The sequence below is a fragment of the Lepidochelys kempii genome, chromosome 5 (assembly GCF_965140285.1).
Source record: "Lepidochelys kempii isolate rLepKem1 chromosome 5, rLepKem1.hap1, whole genome shotgun sequence".
In the NCBI taxonomy this organism is placed as follows: domain Eukaryota; kingdom Metazoa; phylum Chordata; order Testudines; family Cheloniidae; genus Lepidochelys; species Lepidochelys kempii.
Window position 1 is genome coordinate 120216782 of NC_136384.1, and position 20824 is coordinate 120237605.

A 20824-nucleotide genomic window follows, 5' to 3' on the forward strand; every position below is an offset into this window, starting at 1 on the left:
CTCCCCAAGGAGGAGAGTTTCCTACATCTAGATTGTCTAGTAATGGCCTACCATAGTATGTCCTTACATTCTAAGCTAAACTTGAACTCCTTCTCAAATCTGTTAATTGCCTGAGAAACCAGAACAATTGTTTGCTATTCAGAATGAAAGCAATTGACCTGCTTAATTGCACACACACGTTTCCAGATGTCTTTGTCAAATGATTCCTCAGGTTACATGAGGTCCTATGTAGTTATGAACTTTGCTGATGTTCATGTGACTTTTAGTCTTAGTCGTACGGTGTATATATATATCACCAGTACCTTGGTTTAGTGTGATGAGAATTCAAAATGAAACATTGCTAACCTCAGCTGGAAGTGTGAGGGAAAGCTGAAGCACTAGACAAGCACCAACGTTTTGTCCTGATTTCTAGGTCTCATGGAAGAACATGAGAATTTTTGGCCTGCATTATTTGTTGTTAATGTATGATTAGTGCCCAGAGGGTCCAGTTAGGATTGGAGCCCCAGGGTGCTAAATACTGAACAGACATATAAAGAGACATCCCTGTCCCAAAGAGTTTCCAATCTAATATTTCCCATTGCCCTATCGGCCTTAAGAGTCGAAACAGACATTGAAAGAAAAATGACAGGTTTCAGAGTAACAGCCGTGTTAGTCTGTATTCGCAAAAAGAAAAGGAGTACTTGTGGCACCTTAGAGACTAACCAATTTATTTGAGCATGAGCTTTCGTGAGCTACAGCATCCGATGAAGTGAGCTGTAGCTCACGAAAGCTTATGCTCAAATAAATTGGTTAGTCTCTAAGGTGCCACAAGTACTCCTTTTCTTTTTGAAAGAAAAATACAAGCTGTCAGCCAAGAAGAAATGATCCAAGATGAATTTAATCTTTTCTGCCCATATAATGGGGAAACCTGTGATCCATTTTGACCTCCCTGTGATCCATTTAAGTTCCCTCCTTAAATTTGAATTCAGTGAGTACTGGAATGTCCATTCCAAGCCCCATGTCAAAGCTGTATTTGCTGGAACAAATCCGACATGGCTTTATTTATAGATCTCTAGGTCATACCTCTTTTTGTTTTTCCATTGTTTTCGCCTTCGGCAGCAAACAAGAGCAATGATAATGAGAATCACTATCAATGCAAAGCTGGAGATGATGGAAATGATGACAGTCATTGAGTATGTAGGGGAGAAAGAAGAAGGGAGATTGGGAGTCTCTGCACTTGGCTTTTTCGTTCCTGGTGATATGGATACTGCAATGAAAACAAAAATAATGATTCCATCCCTCTTAAATTCTACAGAACTTTTTGTTAAAGGATACTTCTGACATCACCCAGTTGTCATGGTAATTATTGTGATGTCTACAAATTCCACAGTCTGACTTCCGCAGCAGGATCATACAGGAGAAGGTCGTTTGGAAGGAAGAAACCCCCTTTTTATGCCAATAACTTTGGTAAGAATCAAAGTAATAAAAGCGACTGAAAAAAATCTGATAGGTACAAATGTATTTAAACTTTTTAGTTTAATTTATCTCTTTCAAAAAGCATCATGAATATAAATCATTGCTAGCATAGCTCTGAAAGAGCTAAACCCAATCTGTTGGTTTGTACGTGTAATGGCCAAGACTAAAAGGAAAGCTAAATCAGGCTGTTCCCCTTCATTCCTTTTCAAGTGCAGCAATCGTGACATAGCTTTGGCTCACTAGAGCCTTAGAATGTTTCTGCTCTCTGCTTAGTGGAAGTGGAAATAGTGAAAAGGGCCTTTGCTGAGGCATAGTTTGAATAGTGCAGTATTTCCGTAATGGTCATTTAAAACCCCTGACATCTTGTGGATAAGCAAAGTGTGTGCCTGGGCACTAAACTGGGGAGGCAGAAACTCTAAAATTCGTATCCTGGCTCTGGCCTGGATTTCCCAGGGCCTTGGGCAAGAAGTCACTTAGCTTCTTTTCTACCTTCATCTCCCCTTCTCTTTTTATGAGCACGTGCTAGTTTGTAAAGCACTCTGAACGTTAAGGCCAAATCCTGTTCCCACTGAATTCCAAAGACACTGGTACGACTGTCAGAACTGTCATGGTGACTGTTAGGATATGACGGTCCTGAACGGTTTTGTGGATCAATATTTAATGCTGTTCTAAAACTAACAGCTACTGGGCGAAGTAGTTAGCTGCTGTCCCTTACCCTCTCCACAGAGAGGCACACTGCAGTATTCCCAGTTTACAGAATGGTCCTTTGTGTAACACCAGGGACGTTCATTTTCCCCTCCTGGATTACGGCAAGAATTCTCTGCATTTGACAGCTCTGGGAAAACCTGAGGGGTCCTTCTGTGCAAATGGGGTACCTGGTGGGAAGGAATAAGTTAGCGTTAGTGTTTCTAGAGCGCACTTCTTCCTGATGTTTTTAGAAACAGCTGATGGCTGCAAGTCTGCAACAGCTTGCCAAGAAACATATGACATCTGCATCTTGTGAGGGGGGCAGTCATGAGGGTGAAATGCTAACATACCTGACCTTTTAACCACACTTTCCCTGGCTTTCTGTCTCTGAGGCCCTGATCCACCAAGGTATTTAGGCACTTAGCTCCTGTTGGTTTTCAATGAGAATTAAGGGCCTAAATAGGGCCTGAGTAATTTGCTGGCATCTCGGTATCGTTTTCAATAGGTGGGATTTTATTCCAGTTACTTGTACATATTACAAGAAAACACAATTGCTTAAATAGATGGCTCCTGTGTCGTGTGTCTGTTGTGCTTCTGGGGGATTCCTGTACTAAGCCTGAGGTGCCAGCCAGGGAATGATTGCCCCAGTGTAGGCAGATCTTTCAGCAACGTGCAGCTAGCTTTGTGGCTTCTGTGCCACCATCCTCCCTTTCTTCATGCTGACAGAGGGACCGAGGAAGATCTACCCAGTTAATCTGCAGCTGCCATAACACCCCTTTGGGGTCATTGGCCTTTGGCATTATTTAAACCAGTTTTCAGGTTGCTCTAACACAGGGGAGATGCCTAGCACACGGCTGGCTCCTCAGATGCCATCTTTGCCCCCACTCCCCTCTGGACTTGTACACCCAAGATAGTGTACTTAGGCTGGGATTTTCAAGAGCAGCGGCCCAACTTCCACCGAGTTTCTGTTCGACTCCTTTGGATATCCCAGCATTAGACTATAAATCCAACCCCGACTGTAGATCTGAATAAACTGATGCTCACCTGTTCACTCCACTTCTGGCAAGGAATGCCTGAGGTTGTGACATTGACAGAACCCTGGTAGAACCTGCCATTGCCTTTGTAGCAAGTTGCTGTGGGGAAAGGCCATTTAAACAAGTAAACTGAGAGAGTGGACTGCAGCACAGTGAATCAAAAATGTGTAAACTATTTAATAAAATAGGAGTAAATGACCACAGTTGCAGATTAGAAGCAAAAAAACGCCCTTGAGAACATTAAGGTGTCCAGACAGCTAGTCTGCCATCAAGAGACTATCTAGACTTCTGTTCACACCATTGAATAGATTTTGAACTCCGCTACACAAAGGTAAAGATGGTGTAACTCCAAAGGACCTAGTGGAGTTATTCCAGGTTTACACCATTGTAATGTGGGTTCAGATTCCAATCTAGCCATTCTGCCCATCATCCATCCATCCAATTCACTCCTGTTACAGAAAATGCAGCACAGAACCCCTCTGAACAACCTGCGAGTATCTTTCTGCTTTTTTCATATGCAGATATAGTAAGTAAAGCTGCACGGAATATAAAATTAGTTATTCCTTGTTTCCTGTAAAATTGAGAATAAAAAGAGGGACAGCTCTTAGAACTGTACAATTAAAAACCATCCTATTCATCAAAAGGTTTGCCAATCTGATTGGAAGGAGTTGGTTCTAAGGAATGAAGGGGGAAGATTTTCCAAAATACATAAGGAATTAAGGCACACAAGCCCCCCTAATAGTAAGTGAGACTATTTTGAATTCCAGGGCCAGATCATGCCAATCAGAGGCCCTAACACAGGACCCCCATGGATCAGCCTCACACCCACTTAGATTGGCAGTGACCTAGGGCAGTCTTCTCCCCTCAGGACTAGCAACAGAAGTCCCCACCAGCCCCTGGAGAGGCAGGGTAGCAGCAGAGTGTCCATTGGCTTCAGAGGGGAGAATCAGGCTCTGTGACTGTGTCCCTCTTCTCCAACAGTGTGGTGCTTGTCTTATGAGAGTAAGCTTTTTAGGGCATAGTGTGTGTGCATAGTGCCTAGACCCTGTGGGTGGTACCTACACACACTGATACTAAGAATAATAAAGAATGAATACAGTTTAGATAGATCCAAAGCTTATTCACGCTGGAGTTAATCTGAGCAGGAAATCTTGTGAGAATAGGCTTAAGTGCAAGATTTCTTAAACTAGCTGCTTCTGGGAGGGCTGGAAGTGCCACAAGAATCACCTCTCACACTATTTCAGTACCATTTCTTCCATTCCTGGCCAGACATCAGAAGTGCCAAGAAGAGACAACGTTAAGAAACAGGGTGAAAAGTTACACTAATGGTTTTGAACTTCAAGAAAGATTTGTTTGGGGTTCAGTTTGAGTTTGAGGCAAAAGGTTTGGCCTCTTATTTTGTCTGAACAGATTTTACCCATTCCTCGTCTGTAGGGTAAATGTAGTTCATGCAGACCTAGGTTGCAGATGTAAATATTTAGGGTGGACATCTATAGAACAAGTTCAAAAGGACCAATGGAAGTAGGGCTACTAGAGTAAATCAAACACATTATGGATGATCATGTATCCCTTAATCTGTTGCATTCCACACCTCCATTACTACAATAGTTTCTTTTCTATAGTACCTGAACACCTCATACAGGGCTCCCTGCATTACACACTTGGCAGAGGAAAGAAAACACACACCAGACCCGACAAGGACCATGTCCTGGCAGCACAGAATGAATATTTTAGGAGTTTCCCTTTCAAAGGCAAGGTGAATAATATCTGAAACTTGTTTAATGATTGATCTGGTGCCACTAAAGCATTAGCCTGTTTCTTGACAAAAATAAAAGCCTTGCACAGTGACCCGTGCCCTCCGATTTGGTACTTTCACCACGTGTCTGAAATAAACATCCATATAATGTCTGAGAGACACTTTCTAGTGACCTTTTTGGAGTCAGAAACAACTACCAAAAAAGTAGCCCCTGCTTTCTGTCTAAGGGCGATGAGAAACTGGGAAACAAAGATGCCACTCGCATGGCAGTCTTCCCATAGGAAGGAGCAAGGAGTAACAGAGATTCTATATTTGGGATTTAGTTAATAGTAGCTCTGTTGATTATGCATGAGTTGGAATACAATCCAGCTCACTTTCCCATAGCTGTATGGATTGGCAATAGTATTGTAATAATAAAGCACTAAAATCGTACTTTTGTGCCTAAAACCAGAAAATATGACTAAATGGACATTGCGGGGGCTTATCAGCTGAATAAGAAGGTGTCCTTTGATAAAATGCCATTGATACTAGACAAAGGTAGCATTTTTACATAGTCTCTCTTCTGACCTTCTAAAGCACTTAAAACCCCTGACCCAAAAATTATCAGGAAAGGGTTAATGCACACACACACCACCACCCCACTTCCTCTGAGGAGGGGAAGGACTACAGTTGTATGCCTTAAATGCAAAGATTTGTGTCAAAGAAGCACAACAGGAGCAGCTGTAATGAATTAAGCTGTTTCTCGCAGAACACTATGATAGGGAAGTGCTCTGGGGATTTGGATGGCTACTTCTGGAAGCCAAACCCTGAGGGAAGCTGTGGGGAGAGAGATTATTATCTGGAAAAGCCTATTCTCGTCTCCTGGATTTTTCCTCTGTTTGCACTGCGTGCCCAGCAGGATAGTATCTGAGCACCTCCCAAGGGTGGAAGCAAAAGTACACGAGATTAGACCTCTGGGTTTTGTTTTTGTGGGGTTTTTTTCTCTCTCTCCACCCTTCTACAGCTCCTTTCTTCTCCCTTCCTCTCCTTTGCCCTTCCACATTCTTTCTTCCTCCTGGCTCTATTTAGTTTGTCTGTGGGAATGCGAAACAGTCAAAGCAGAGAGTTTAACTCTCAGTCTTTAAGAAGAGTTTTTGGCATCACACTGAGGAGTCGCATACACACATTTCAACCTATGCAAAGGCCAGACCATCATGATTTATCAAATCAAAAGCTCCACGGAAGGTATGAACCCCAAAGAGTCGTCATGCTCCAAAAATCTTGCCGCCTCATAATGAAAAAGTATACTGCAAATATTATAAACGTGAAACATCTTTGGATTTAACCAACCCCCCCCCCAATTGTTCAAAAACCATGAGTCAAGGCCCCCCAAAATCATGAGACTGGCTTTAAAAAAAAATCACAAGATTTAAGAATGAATTATTTGTTCTTTTTATTTTCTTCCTGATGTTGAAAAGTTTGGGGATCACATTTTCTCCCCAAGCCTGAGAGCTAATTTTTTTTTTAAATGAAAGCTGAGATTTTTCAGGTAATAACCTGATTCCAGTAGGTAGGTAGGGCTGAAAGAACCCCCCTCTCCTCCCAAATATCAGGAGAGTTGGCAACATGGCATCTTAAATAACTAGACCAAGTCAAGGATTCTAGTTCTAAACTGCAAGGGAATCTACTTACTGGTTGTATTTTCTGTCTTAAAATCTGGAGGGAAAAAAAAGACAAACAAGAAGTAAGCAACAGATATTCTAACTGAAATCTTTGTTCAATGGTTCAGCTACTATCAGTTCTCGCACGTGCTGTGGGAAAACATTCTTTCCCAGAAGCGCTCTGGGAAGTTTCTCTGAATACACCAGTTCTTCAAGTGGCAACACTATCATCAACGAAACTGGTTTTAGGTTTTGAGACCAATGGTTCTAAAATAGGGTGGTTGTTTTTTGGGTGGGTTGTACATTGGAATCAGGCCAAATAAACAAACTGTTGTTGCTATTGTTCTGTAATGCACAGAATTTGGCATTTCAAACACAGGGTAAAGTAGAACTAAAGATGTTGCAAGGCTACAATTTACTTCAAGAGCCTCTTCCAACTACATAGACTGATACGTAGGAAGCTGATTTCCTACCAGTTCTTATTTTATTCGTAAATTTTATATTTTACAATTGTCTTCCTTGTCAGAGGGCATTTGACATGCCACAGTCTAATAAATACTTAAAGGTACCATGGGCCAAATCCAGTGTACCCTGTGTCTCTCCAGTGATGTGAGTGGGATTCTTTTAGCTGGCCCCTCTCTCTTGGAGTCACACTGCCAAGGACTCCCCAGCCTCCTCCTGCTCCTTGTATCTCTCTTTAAAGGGGTTTCCCAGCAGAGAGGGTTTCCTTAGGAAAGCTATTACAGCTCCTGGGTGTATTTGGGTTTACTGCTGGGTGCAAGGGGGATGCGCTCTCCCTCCTCCATCCAATCCACAGATCCCCAAAACTCTGGAGAATCCACCATGGAATCCAAGGAAAGGGGGCAGGATCGACATGTCTGATTTCCCCCCTTCCTCTGGCGAAGAAGAGAGCCACATCCTCAGGGCATAATCTGGCCCACACTTTGGTGCTGATTGCTCAGTGGCCTCAGGCCTTCCCCTCATCCCCAAACACTTGCTACGCCTTGACTCCATTTAGCACAACAGCAAGCAGAATTCTCAGTTACCAAAATATGGAATCCTGGTGCAGGCCTTTGCGTCCTTGTGCAGGCTGGGAAGTCTGTTGCATTCAGGTAGAGCGAGCAGCATTAATCCTGGTTTGTAAATCCCTTTCTGGGAGTTCTCCTCCATTGAGAGCCATTCCTTAAAGCAGTAGAGATCCTTTACCGCAAGGCAATGCTCTCTACATTATTTTACAAAGAATAGTGAAATACACAGTCAATGGCTTGCTGACAAACACTGCATTAACAATGGTGTGCAAAAGTTATGCAGACAGATCCTTAGCTTGTGGAAATCGGCATGGCTCCACTGATTTCTATGGGGCCACGCTGATTTATACGAGCTGTGAATCCGGCTCATAAACTGTAATGGAAACACTGCATGAAATGTAACAATTTGCTCTAGGGAAAGCCTTGAAGCTGCATTTTTTGTAAAGCAGTATTCTGTTCAAAGCACCACACATGTCATTCTGTATCATGAGTTCACACCAACTAATGACAGTGTGTCATGCCTGTGGGTCACCTTAACCTCCTCCTGTTCCTCCTCAAAACTCACCTCTCTGTTGTAATACAGACAGAAAGTTATAATCTGATACCAGGCGGTGAGCTGTCATTACTACTCCTGATAGAATGTGCCCAATTCTCAGCCAATCTCCCTGCTCTGGTCTCCTTGATTTGTCTCCTTCACCTGCTATGTCTTGTCTTTTTCACTCTAATCTCTTTGGGGCAGAGACCTTTATATAGCACCTAGTACAATGAAACGCCAACATGGATGAGATCTCTAGGTGCTCTAGGTGTAAGTCAATAGAAATCTGAAATAGAAATAGAAATTTTCTCTGTTATACCTTCTACTTACACCTGAGATCTCTAGGTGTAAGTCAATAGAAATGTTTAATAATAATAATAGATAAAAAAGGGGACTGTCTGATGTTTTTCATCCCAGGTTACTCTTTGAAAGTAATTAATGAATAAATTATTGAAATTCATTTACATTTTAAATAATGCTTATGGTTTTTCAGTTGTTTCAGGAATAGCGTGCTGTCAGGAAAAACTGTTTGCTTTATACGAAAACCAGAACTGTCATACCCAGAATATTGGGAACGATTTTGATGGTGTTAGTTAATTACCAGCCATTCATTTTTTGGAAACCTGGTCTGGAATACTGGCTTTGCAGTTACAGTGGAGATGATTTTGGCAGACTCGGCCAAGTCTGTGGGACAGACTTGCCTACTATTCAACACTAGCACAGGCTTTGGCATAATTAGGAGTTGAGCAGTTGGCACATGATGATAGTAACTGAATCAGTCACCCCTAGAAATGTGTAACCTAAAGCACCACATTACAATTTTGTTGCCACCAGTTTCCCTACTACTCAGTGAGGATTAATGTTAATAAGAGCTGGGGACATTGCAAATCTTTATAAAACATTCTGCCCCTGTGGAGTCACAACTGTTCAGTGATAGCACCGCTGAGGTGGAGTGTATTTTACCAAGGGATGGGGCAGCTGCTCTTCTGCAGCTTCAGTGAGTGCACTATCTGGGCTCTATTTAGGAGCAAGGCTGTTTAAGAAGAATGCACAGATCCTGCCTGCACTGTGCTTGCCTTTAGCCAGTGCTCTCTCCTTGCTAACTCCCATAAGCACTGAGTTCAGCCAGACCGTATCAATTTTAATTAAACAGCACATTCCAAAGGAGTGAGAGACGCACCCTAAGCTGGGGAAGATTGACGATCTTGGGGAACTGGGCAGGGATTTGGGAGATGCAGGTTCAAGACCTGCCTCTACCACAGACATCTTGCATGTCCCTGAGCAAGTCGATTAAGCTGTTTGTGCCTGTGAAATGGGGATGAACATCCCTGTTGAGGAGTATTGTGAGGCTAAAATCATTCATGTTTCCGTAGTTCTCTGATTCCATGGTGAGGGGGCTATGTGAGCAGCAGTCCTTTGTACAAAACCTAATACTGAGGAGCAGGAGCTTGATGAGATCATATATAAAGATAGATGACATCAGACCATTGTTAGAATCCTTGTAATGTAAATGGGAGAGACACAAAATCAGCAGGAGGACAGGAGGGCCAGTAACCTCTTACTGACCATTCAGACTAGGAAGAAAAGAACCTTATTTTAGAGAAGAAGCAGAGAAGCCACCTAGTCATTCCAGATTATTTTTTAACATACAAATATTACTTGCTGCGTGATCCACTAAGTACTAAGAACAGCAGTATCTCAAAAGGAATGAACTCATTCTTCTCCTGCCTGAGCTATTGTCATACCCAGCCACCAAGACAGGGAGAAGGATGGAGCCAATCAATAACTACATAAGATGAGAAGTTACTTTCCCTCAAAATATGGCAATTCACCAGTTCTCCCAGTGCTTCTTATCCAGGGACTCCAGAGTCAATTGGAAAGAATGTGAGACTCCCTGTCATTCATGATGATCACTGTTTTTTTGCAACAAGTCCTCCTTTTTGTAAACTACAAGATAAGTACCTGTATCTGGTAAACAAACTTTAAACCAAGACTGCCTGCTTGTTCTGAACGGATATCCGTGACGATCATCTAGTCCCAAGGGAACCTAATCCTATGAAAATATACTGTATAATGGATTTGGGGTTTATGGTTTTAGAATGACCTATGAGTCCACACAGAAGCATGACAACTGCCAACATTTATGACCGAGGATGACCAGAACAGTAAGGGTGAGATTTTCCAAGCAGTCTAAACGAGGCAAGCACCCCAATCTCATTGAAAGAGAATGGTGGTTGGGTTTTGAGACTCTGAGGCTAAGGTTTCACTTCTGTCCTCGTTCCCCTGAGTGTGATTCGTACTGAAGTTAACAAGAGTTGCACCCCTGTCACTGGGGTAGAGTTGGGCCTCATTAATTTTCTCTGTTACACCTTCTACTTGTGAGATGACTTTTTCCGAGAAAGATACCTGCTTTCTATCTTTCAGTTGAAAAGATAGAAAGCAGGTACCCACAATACTCCAAATGCCCTAGTCAGTGAACCAGAGAGACTCTATATCCTGAACCTCAGAGGGGAAGAAAGAGTTCAAGACCTAGTCATTGGCAGAATTGCATTTCCATTCTTAACTGGCTAAGTATCACGAAGTGAGCTGTAGCCCACGAAAGCTTACGCTCAAATAAATTGGTTAGTCTCTAAGGTGCCACAAGTACTCCTTTTCTTTTTGTATTTGCAAAGGTATGCGTAGTTTTTGGATAGGTCCTGAAGCTACATTTTAATCTAACTGAAGTGAGACAGAGCACACATTTTTGTTTCACACTAATTTATTCTACGTATCTATCGCTTCCTTAAATGTGTAGTGCTTCTGATATATTCAGAATATAAGCAAGTAATAGCTCAAGCCTGCTAGTGCCCAGCTGCGAAGTGTACAATTATAGGCTGATTTATTTCTAATGTCCCAATTCTACCATCAACTCCAGGTCCCTGGGACACTGTGGAAAGGAAGAAGTTGAGATGAAACCAATAAGATGGCACAGAAAGGGAAAAATATAAAAGCAGCAAGAGAGTCATGTAAGTTAACGCTCACCAAAAAGTAAAGGGAATAAGGAATAAGAGGTATTTTAAAAAAAAATGGTGGTAAAAATACTAAAAAGAAAGTAGTCTCTTAATAAAAGAGTAGGCTGGTGAAATCTGTTTTAAAATGTCTGAGATACTGAATTTCTTATTTAAAAATGGAATTTAACAAGATTTGAAAAGTGGTGAGGTCTGGCCAATTGCTATAGAAAGATAAACTGTTGATAAAGAGTAGACAATATATCTGGAAAAATTAATATATACAAATCAACAAGACCATCTGAAATGCGTCCAAGGGCTCGGAACCATTGACAATTACATTTCAGAAATCAAAGACCACAGAAGTAGTAGGGATATTGCGGTTCTGGAGAAAATCATTGTGGTACGGCTCTTTGATCTTTAAAACAGGAAGAGGGAGTAGTCTCAGGAACCGTCATTTAAATCTGACTTCAATCCCTACTAAAATACTAGAGTGTGTGTGTCTATATAGAGAGATAGAGAGAGATAAAATTGTGTGTGAATCTACAGAGTGATGATGAAACCATTGCCAATAAGCAGCTGGGATTTTTAAATAGATCATTCCAGACAAATCTATTAATCTTGAATTCTCTTGCAAACCCTTAGGCCCACTGGGCCAGGGCCTCAGTTGGTGCAGGAACTAGGTTGGTTTACACAGCTTAGGCTGTGGCCCATAATTTTTCAAGCCCTCTAGGCATAGAACTTCCATTGAGTCACAGGGAGCTCTGTCCCATAGAGGGCCACTTGTGGATGTGGGGGGGCGGGCGGGAATGCAGTAGGTGTAATATTTAATACAGCACCTCAGAAAGCCTCACTTGACAAATACATGGTGACTGGCTTGGATATAAATATTGTCACACAGACTGAAAATAAGCTGAGAGGTTACTGTGTGGATTGGCAAATCTAGTATACAGTATATTCACCAAATTTAAGGCACACTACATCATCTTAATTCATACAGGGACTTCCCCATAATGACTTGTTTTTAGAGATGCTGAGGGAGTTGCACTGAAAGAGGTAAATGATTTTGGTAGGATGTCTCATTGACTGGGATAGTGGACCCCTATATAACAATAGAGGTAATAGTGATTAGAGAGACTGCTTGATTCTGTTTGGTTTGAGTTCAGTGGATCCAGTCCTGATCTCTCTACTTGCCATTTCTGCCAATCAGAGATTTGGCTGAGGCAAGACATTGGCCCACTGCTCTGGTACATGTTCATTTGAACCACCTGGGAGTCATTATCCCTTTGCCCCAAACAACCTAGGTGCTGTATGAACAAACAGTTACACCAGCATTAGTACGGATGTACCAATGGGCGCTGATGCATGGTTCTCCATCAGAGCATACAAATACGTATGTTGGCATTTGTGCCGTCATACCTGTTGTACTGTGTTTTGACATTTTTCTTTTACATGGTTAAAATAATTTTGTTTTACTGGGTTGGCCAAATCCTGCAGTCCATACTCTGTCCTTACTTTGAATAATGACTTCATGATGTGACCCAATGCTAATAAAATACTTAGCATTTACATAATATAGCATGATTCTTCTTCAGATCACTTTACAGACGTTAACTCATTCATTCATTAAACCTCTAGTGCACTTCAGATGGAAACCAGTGGCATATTTTTGAAAGTACTTTTGCTCTTTAATGCTGCCTTCCCTCTGTATTACAAAGAGCTCTGGGCTTGATCCTATCCTCAGTACAGTCTAAGTAAGCTTTGTGATTGTGTTCATTGGGCTGGGTTCGGAACCTCCGTGAGCAGATGAACAAAGCTGAAACTGGGGCGAAGAAAAATGCTATAAATATACACTGTTTTAAACATTAAAGTAATTTTCTTGTTCTTCCTTACAATCCCCACTTCTTTTCTGGACAAACTCCCCCTGCCCCGCCCTCTCTGAAATCCTCCCACCTGGTCAATGTTTTTTACCTGCACATGGGCTTTGGAGCTGGTCCAACTCTTGAGGGATTGCACTCCTGGAAGATGTAGTTACACAGCAGAGACTCAGCAGCTGGGTGGCAGAATGAACTCACCGTTTTAAGTTCAGTCCAGGCAGTGTGAACAAGCAGCTCTTGGGTCTCCTCTGGGTCAGCATAGGAGGAGTTGAAGAAAACAAGAGCATCCTTCACCAAGATAGCACTACACACCTCACCTCTGTATGTGCTGCAGTAGCCTGTATCACCCTTGTACAGTTTGCTGGTAGGGGGAATGTACAGAGGAGTAAGTGTACAGCGGTAATCTGTGCTGAAGTGCAAAGTTTCATCAGTAAGACAGTATTTATAAGGCTAATTAGACAGTGAAGAAGACGGAGCATAAATATAACCACTGAAACAATCAGGTGCCATCCAAACATGGAACTAGGTGCAACTTACACAAGATTTCTGCTCTGTCTGGAGAGTGAGTGCAATGTACTGCAGGAGACATCTGTGCATGTGTAACCCGTGTGCCTAAAAGGGAGATATCTCTTTAAGAGACCCATTGGTGGGGGAGGTAGGAGTGAGTTGTGTCTGGGTCATTGTTGCTAGGGAACCTATTGGAGCAGACCCAAAATTACCACACCCAATTCCAGAAGCTTCTGGGTGTGGAGTGCTAAATCTGCCTAGCAACGATGACCCCCCACACAACTCTCACTCCTACCTCCCCGCAATGGGTCTCTTAAAGAGACATCTCCCTATTAGGCACATGGGTTACACATGGAAGCCCTAGTACAGAAGTTCAAATTAGGCATGGGCAAAGTGATTTGGGTATGATAAGAACCAATCTCAACCACAGCCCAACATTCAAACCGAACCCTAGTCCAATATTTTCTCAGATCAGGAAAAAATTGTTCTCTCTCTCTGATGCAGTTCTGGGTTCCAGTGCAGACGACAGGCAGAAGGGGCTAGCCTAGTACAGAATAAGTGTAATAAGAAAGCATGATAACTTAAGGGGTTTATTATTACAAACAGCTTTATTTAAAAGGAACTAATTGAGCAGCTGCCAGATAGGCTGGGATTGCTGTCAGAGACTGCAAACATGGAGTTTTGTTTTCACGTGAAGACATCCACACCCCCATGAGTCATCCAGCCAAGAGTGGTTAGCCAGCAGGAGGGGTGTATGAGCACGCACCTGGGAGCGTCTGCCTTGACTTTAACCAGAGAGTGTTCAAAATGCAGAGGGATGGGGCATGGCTGCAGCTATCCTGGTTGCTCATTCAGTCAGTTTAACAGAGGTCAATGGGGTTCAAGTCACAACATGCTATTTGTATATTTTCCTTTTATTTCTTTCCCCTCCACAAATTACCCATTGTCAGTACAGCTTCAGGTTCCTCCAGGGAAAAGAAAAAAAGCATACCGACAAGGGAATAAACAAGACAAATGAATAAGCCTTTCCCAACTGTAAATTCAATGATTTTCAGGTGATATTTTCATAGCAATCTAAGGGCATTTTCTGGCCATGTAATAGTTCTAATTATTGGGGTCAATATCAAGCTTTTAAAAAAAAATTCTAAAAGAAAAGGAAGTAACGAATGATGGCAGCACTGAACGTTGCCACCACAACATTCCTATGCGTGCTCCATGGGCTGACCAGGAGACTTCTGCTTGCGTCAGTCAGCCTCAGCCCACGAATACGCCGTGGAGGGTCGGTTTCCTAACCAGCACTGCGATGTCAGAGGCTACACTGAAGCAATGCTTGTCAGAATGAGAAATATGGCAGGGTCAGCTCCTTCTTGGAGTACTTGTATTATTTTTTATAAAATGTTATTTACTGTTTAGTGGGTGAGGGATGTCCTCCACACCCTTAGCCAGAGAAAGCTGGAAGCAATAAGTGCATGCATAGGATTGCACTGGTCAGCTGTGAAACCAGCAACTATTATGGCAGGCGGCCCACAGGAATAGCTTGATAGCAACAATCAGTGCTACTATCATGTTTCCCTTGTGTTCAGAGACCTCAGAAGAATATGTATGTGCCATCATCTTAAAACTAAATTAAAGAACCACAGACAGTAATCTAATCGTAAGCAAAATCAACATGTTCATCTGGTGACTAGTCATGCAGTACAAAAAGTGAATTCTGAACAGCAAATGCTGAAACGAACAGCTGCTGTAAAGAATTTGTCCGGGCAACACGGACTAAAAGATGCACACCGAAAATCTGCATCAAATAGCAGCACTGAATGACAAACGCTAACAACTGAACTCTGCTCATAGATTACTTGTGAAGAGAATACGAGGGCTGAATTCACAGAGTAAATAATCGGCTATGAATAACTTCCCCAATTATGTGGTCAGTGACAGAGGGACCTAAATAGGTTTCAGTCAAATGTGATGAAGGAATTTAAAAAGGCTCAGCCAAATATATTCAAAAAATTTTCATTCTGGAAATCAGAGGGGAAATCTCAAATGAGGTTCTCCTATTACTTTCATAATTCATCTCCTCTCACAGCCTCCCTGGCCCAAACAATCACCTCAACAGACAAGAAAACATCGTCTTACCTCCATTCTATTGGAAAGGCACATGAGCCAGCCGCAACAGGAGCCAGGTTTGGGAGAGAAAGGGAAATGTTAGTCAGTGACCTTTTACCCATTCTTCTTGAGGGCAAAACTTAAAGGTTCATATAGGAAATGAACTGCCATTCTCTTTTGTCATGGAGTTGTATTTTGTAACGGAGAGGGAGGCCAAGACTTTCCTTCCTGGATGTGTTTTGGGAAGAGGAAGGAGAATGAATTAGGAACAGAAAGGCGTGTTCTATGAAATTCTTGCTGAAATGGATCGTGGTGATCCACGGGCCAATAGTGCTGGTTCTAGCAGGCCAGCAGATCAGCAGTTTGGTGTCCACGTAATGTAGCGCCTTGAATAGAGGTGTCGACTTTCTAATTTCCTGGGGGATGCTTGACCCCTGCTCTGCCCTGGGTCTCACCCCCACTCCACCCCTTCCCCCAAGGCCCCGCCTTCCCTTCCTGCTCCCCGTTCCATCCTCACCCCATGTCTTCCCGCCCTGTTCCTCCCCCTCCCCCAAGCACGCTATGCCCTCGCTCCATCCCCTCCCCCCAGCTCCTCCCGCACACCGATGAAGAGCATCTGTGGCAGATAGGAGGTGCTGGGAGGGAGGGAGGGAGAGAGAGGAGCTGATTGGCGTGGCCACCGGTGGGGGGGCTGAGCACCCACTATTTTTTTTCCCATGGGTGCTGCAGCCCTGGAGCACCCATGGAGTCAGCACTCAGGACTTGCAGATTAAATTGTGGCTCAGCCTATGTTCCTGTGCAGGACACCAGCACAGCATATGGGGAAGAGCTGGGCAGAGAGTTAACAGGCAGGGGTCAGGAATGACTGGAGCACTATCTTTACCCCCACCCCACCCCGCAATATGCCAGCAGGCGCAGCTGAGCTGGCAGAGAGAGAAGTAATTTGCTCCTGATAAGAGACTGACACAGATTACTTCCCTCCTGGAGCCAGGGGGAAACATGGAGTGAATTGTGACTGGCTTTTTCCTTGGGCAGTACAGCTACAAACTGCCCTTTACTTGGGACTTATGATAACCTATATGTCATCAAGCCTGAAGCGTTCTCTTGTAAGAAAGTCTAGGTCTTTTTGGGGTGATGGGAAAACAAACCAACTCCTGAATAAGGGAGGGGCAAACTAACTGTGTTAGTGCAAGAATGAATTGGGCTCTCAGTTTATCCTGCAATAATCAACAGTTCCTCCCTGGTTTATCATACCCCAAATTTTCCAGTTCACAGCACAGGTCTCCCCCCAAAAGCACAGTTCAGTTAACAAACAGAGAGGTCACCTAAGGACCAGTAGCTGCACGGCCCTGCAATCTCACTCTGTGAGGAGGGGAACCTGTTCTGCCACAAAGCTTCATGGTTTCTTTCATATAACATAAGATGCTAGTCATTCATTGAGGTTATTTTCATTTTGCTGTTAGGTGATATTAATACTGTGACTTCCTTCACAAGGATGAACTTACACAGCACTTCTGGGACACGACAAGCAAGTAAGCAGGAAATGGCAGCTGTGCCAATCTCTGAAGCATAATGATATATAAGGAAATGGCCCAGCAGGGGGTTGCACTTATGGTCAAATTTAACCCACTGTAAATTATTATTAAGTAGAGCCCCTCACATCCTCCAAAGCTCCTTCCCCTACTCCTTCCTCCTGACAGGATAAAGGTAATGCTGGGTGGCAAGATGCTTAGTAAAAGCCTTTTCTTTTCAGCATACCTGACACACTGATAGTCGCTGCAGCTTTTGCAGTGCCAAAGGTTTTGCTGTGTTTATTGGTAGCAATGCAAGTGAACAAGCCCGGCCTGGTGACGTACACTTGCAGTCTGGAGTCGATCACTCTGTCCTTCACGCTTTCGACTATAGATCCTGTAGAAACCTAAAAGATCAAAAAACAGAACACTGGGTTGGGGGTTGGTTGAGGGATTTTTTTAAAGACAAATTTTAAAATAACAAACAAAGCTGAACCAGGTGGATTAAATTAGCAGTGAGTTAAAGTACGGCATGGTCAGAAAAGGGACTGCATAGAAATGGCACCTTCGTAACTGCTGACTTTACGGGCAAAAGCAAGTTTTAATAGTCTGGATTTTCAAATCACTGGTGATTTTGGGTGCTTCCATTTTGGGGTGCCCAATGTGAGACATCTTTAATGAGACTTTTTCAGAAGGTGGGTGCTCCAAACTTTCTAAAAGCAGAGCCTAGGATGTTTTATCCCTGTTAGCAGTGCAACACCAACGCACGGGGGGAGTCTGATTCCTTTCTGTTTCATGCTACATCAATAACTATTAACTAAACTGCAACGTCACAGGGTCATACTGAATTTTGTAATTGAGTTGATGATCTGGTCCAGGATCTGTCTTTATTGGTGATGATACATGAGCCACAAAGAACATAGCAGGGCTTTGAGATTGCAGGGCTCGCTGCTAGGGGAAAAAATCTTGTTACACGTAAACTGAGCAAATTTCCCTTTGAATTCACTGAATTTCATTAAATATGGCAGCCAAGGATTAGGGCTAGGTGGAAAATGGTTCTCCTGCCCCGTGAGAATTGTAGAGATTTTGAAAATTTTCCTGTCCCAAATTAGGACAAAAAATCAAGATCTCAAAAATTTTCACAAGCCATTTTCACACTTTTCAAGGTAGACCCATCCTTTCAGGCAGTGTTTTGAACAGAGCAAGTGCTCTGGCTCCAATGTAAGGAAAGGTCTGATAGACTTTTTGACTTCTCACCCCCAGTAACATGTGAAAGAGTTCAGACTTGGTGCTTCTCTTTGCCCATTTCAGAAATCCACGAGTGAGCTGGGGACGATGTGATTTTAGGCTGGGATAATTTTATAGTCAGCCTTTCCTTGTTGGTACAGCATTGGCACTCACTGCAATTGTAGATGATAGTCCATTATAGCTCCTGCAAAGTCACATCACAAAGTTAAAGCTGAGCAGTTAGCCTACTCCACCACTGAGAGCCAGAGACAGTGTCAAACCATCAGGAATAATTCAAGTGAGAGAGAGAGTCGTTTCTGGATCCCTAGTAGTGCTACCTGACCATGGGAATTAGGGCTAGTGAGCTGGAATATCTTTTCGTGGGCCCCAATTCAGCAAGGTACTTAAGCACATGTCTAACATGAAAGACAGGAGTAGTTCTACTGAAGACAATGGGACAATGCCCATGCTTAAAGTAACAAGTACCACACAGTGGAATATATGCTAATAATTCCTGAATCTCAAAAGGTTGTGTATTCCAGTGTAAATGCTTATTCAAAGCTAAGTTATACTGTCTGAACACTTCCGTCTGCAACATTATGATCCATTACCCTCAACTCCCATTGAACTTTACTCTTCAACTGGATATCTCATGAGAAGAGTTACTTGGGAGATTCCTAATACCTCCTGATTGCAGTCAGGATGGAAACATTGTGGGTGAAATCCTGGTCCCATTGAAACTACTGGGAAATTTGCCATCAACATCAATGATGCCAGGATTTCACCCATCCTTGTGCTTTGTTAACACTTACACTTCTAGAGTTGGCCTAAAGAACTAATTGACTCTTTAAAGGTTGAGGTGTTTGGGTTAGGATTTTGAGGTGGTGCTTATTTTATCTGCCCACCCTCCCTAATAGGTACTGGTTTCTGAGGTCTGCAGTTCAGCACTGGATCATCAAGAAATGCCTTCTTTACAGTTGGCATTTTGGGCCAGATTCACCATCAGGCTCTGGATACTTTGATACTCCAGTGACACAAAGCAGCTGTATGACAGGTTTCAGAGTAACAGCCGTGTTAGTCTGTATTTGCAAAAAGAAAAGGAGCACTTGTGGCACCTTAGAGACTAACCAATTTATGTGAGCATAAGCTTTCGTGAGCTCACGAAAGGTTATGCTCAAATAAATTGGTTAGTCTCTAAGGTGCCACAAGTACTCCTTCTCAAAGCAGCTGTAAACTCACTTTTGCTGGGTGGTTAAGACAGGCTTATGGCTTCTTTTTATTGCTTGTGGATCTAGTCTGTCACATTTTGTACCATATTTTTAAATCAAGTGAAAAATAACAAACTTCAAACTGAGTTTGGATCCATTCTGATTCGAGGCGTGCAGCATCCATGTTTTTAGGATTCATTGGCTAATGGCTAGTGGCTCTCCGTTTCTGGTCTATACCCATATATGCACAGGTTACTGAAAGCCGCTATGGGGAGCGAGTCAGGAAGGAGCAAGTGAGGCGGTCTCTGGAGCCGGAATCAAACTGGAGAGAGGCAACGGGGCCAGGGAAGGAGTTGGGCCATATTTAGAATAGCTACTGCCAGACGGCAGGAATAATTTTTAGTATCAGTTATCCAGTGTGGTGATAGGAGTGAGATTTCTATTAACAGGAAACAGTTCTGGTTCAAGAATTCCTGTCATCCCAGTCGGCGGTCTTGCCTGCAGAAAATACCTGGCAACAGCTTTAACGAAATGTGTGTTTTCCAAACAGCACAATGCTATTGAAACTCAATTGGGTCACACACATTCAGTTTGGTTGCGCATTGTACGGTGTTCGAAATCAGCAGAAAGGAGGACTGCGGCAGGGCTTACTCACCCCCAGAGCACCCCCTTGCATTGGTGCAGGATGTAGCTGCTAGCTTCAGCTCTAGCACCTCCTGCTGGCCACCTGACTCTGGCCCCAGTCTTCTGTGTCTCAGACCTTCGTCCAAGTCACCTAAGTTCTAACCCCTTCAGGGGTATTCTAAACAAGCCCAAACAAAACTGCACAGTTCTTCTGCCTTTGGGGGCTACTCAAGTCTTCTCTACTTACAGACACCATCTCAGGGCTTCCCTTGCAGGAACCTATGCTACCCTTGTACTGTGCTGCCCCCCGTTGTCTCTGTCTGTGCACCCTAGCCCTAGGCTTCTCTCAGTCAGAGAGACCTGTCTCATCTGCCATCTCTTCTTCCTCCTCCCCCCCCCCCCGCCTAAACTCCTTCAGTTTATTTATTAGGGCTTATCTCCATGCCTTTTGGCAATGAGCCAATTAGCTGCTCACCTCCCCAGGAGCAAAGCATGACTAATAAGGTGCATTTGCTAGCCTTGCAGATGATGGGGGGGGGGGGTTAAGCCCTATCACACAGATGCATGTGATTATTATTATCTATTTTTACTGCAGTGGTGGCTATGGGCCCAAATTCTGGACCAGGACCCCACTGTGCTAGGAGA

At 43.2% G+C, this 20824-nt stretch overlaps 1 protein-coding gene across 4 annotated transcripts in view; it reads right to left on the reverse strand.

Moving 5' to 3' along the window:
* Positions 1-20824, reverse strand: part of MUSK (muscle associated receptor tyrosine kinase) — an 86083-nt gene that overhangs the window by 10766 nt on the left and 54493 nt on the right. For 2 of the 4 annotated variants that reach the window (XM_073346293.1, XM_073346294.1), the window contains 4 exons: positions 17368-17527; positions 15640-15646; positions 7619-7794; positions 1063-1246 (listed from right to left, as the gene is read on the reverse strand). In XM_073346293.1, the coding sequence (XP_073202394.1) occupies positions 1063-1246; positions 7619-7794; positions 15640-15646; positions 17368-17527 (527 nt within the window). Of the gene's footprint in view, positions 1-1062; positions 1289-7618; positions 7795-13093; positions 13361-15639; positions 15647-17367; positions 17528-20824 lie in introns of all 4 variants that reach the window. The other 2 variants (XM_073346292.1, XM_073346291.1) reach the window with 2 other exon arrangements.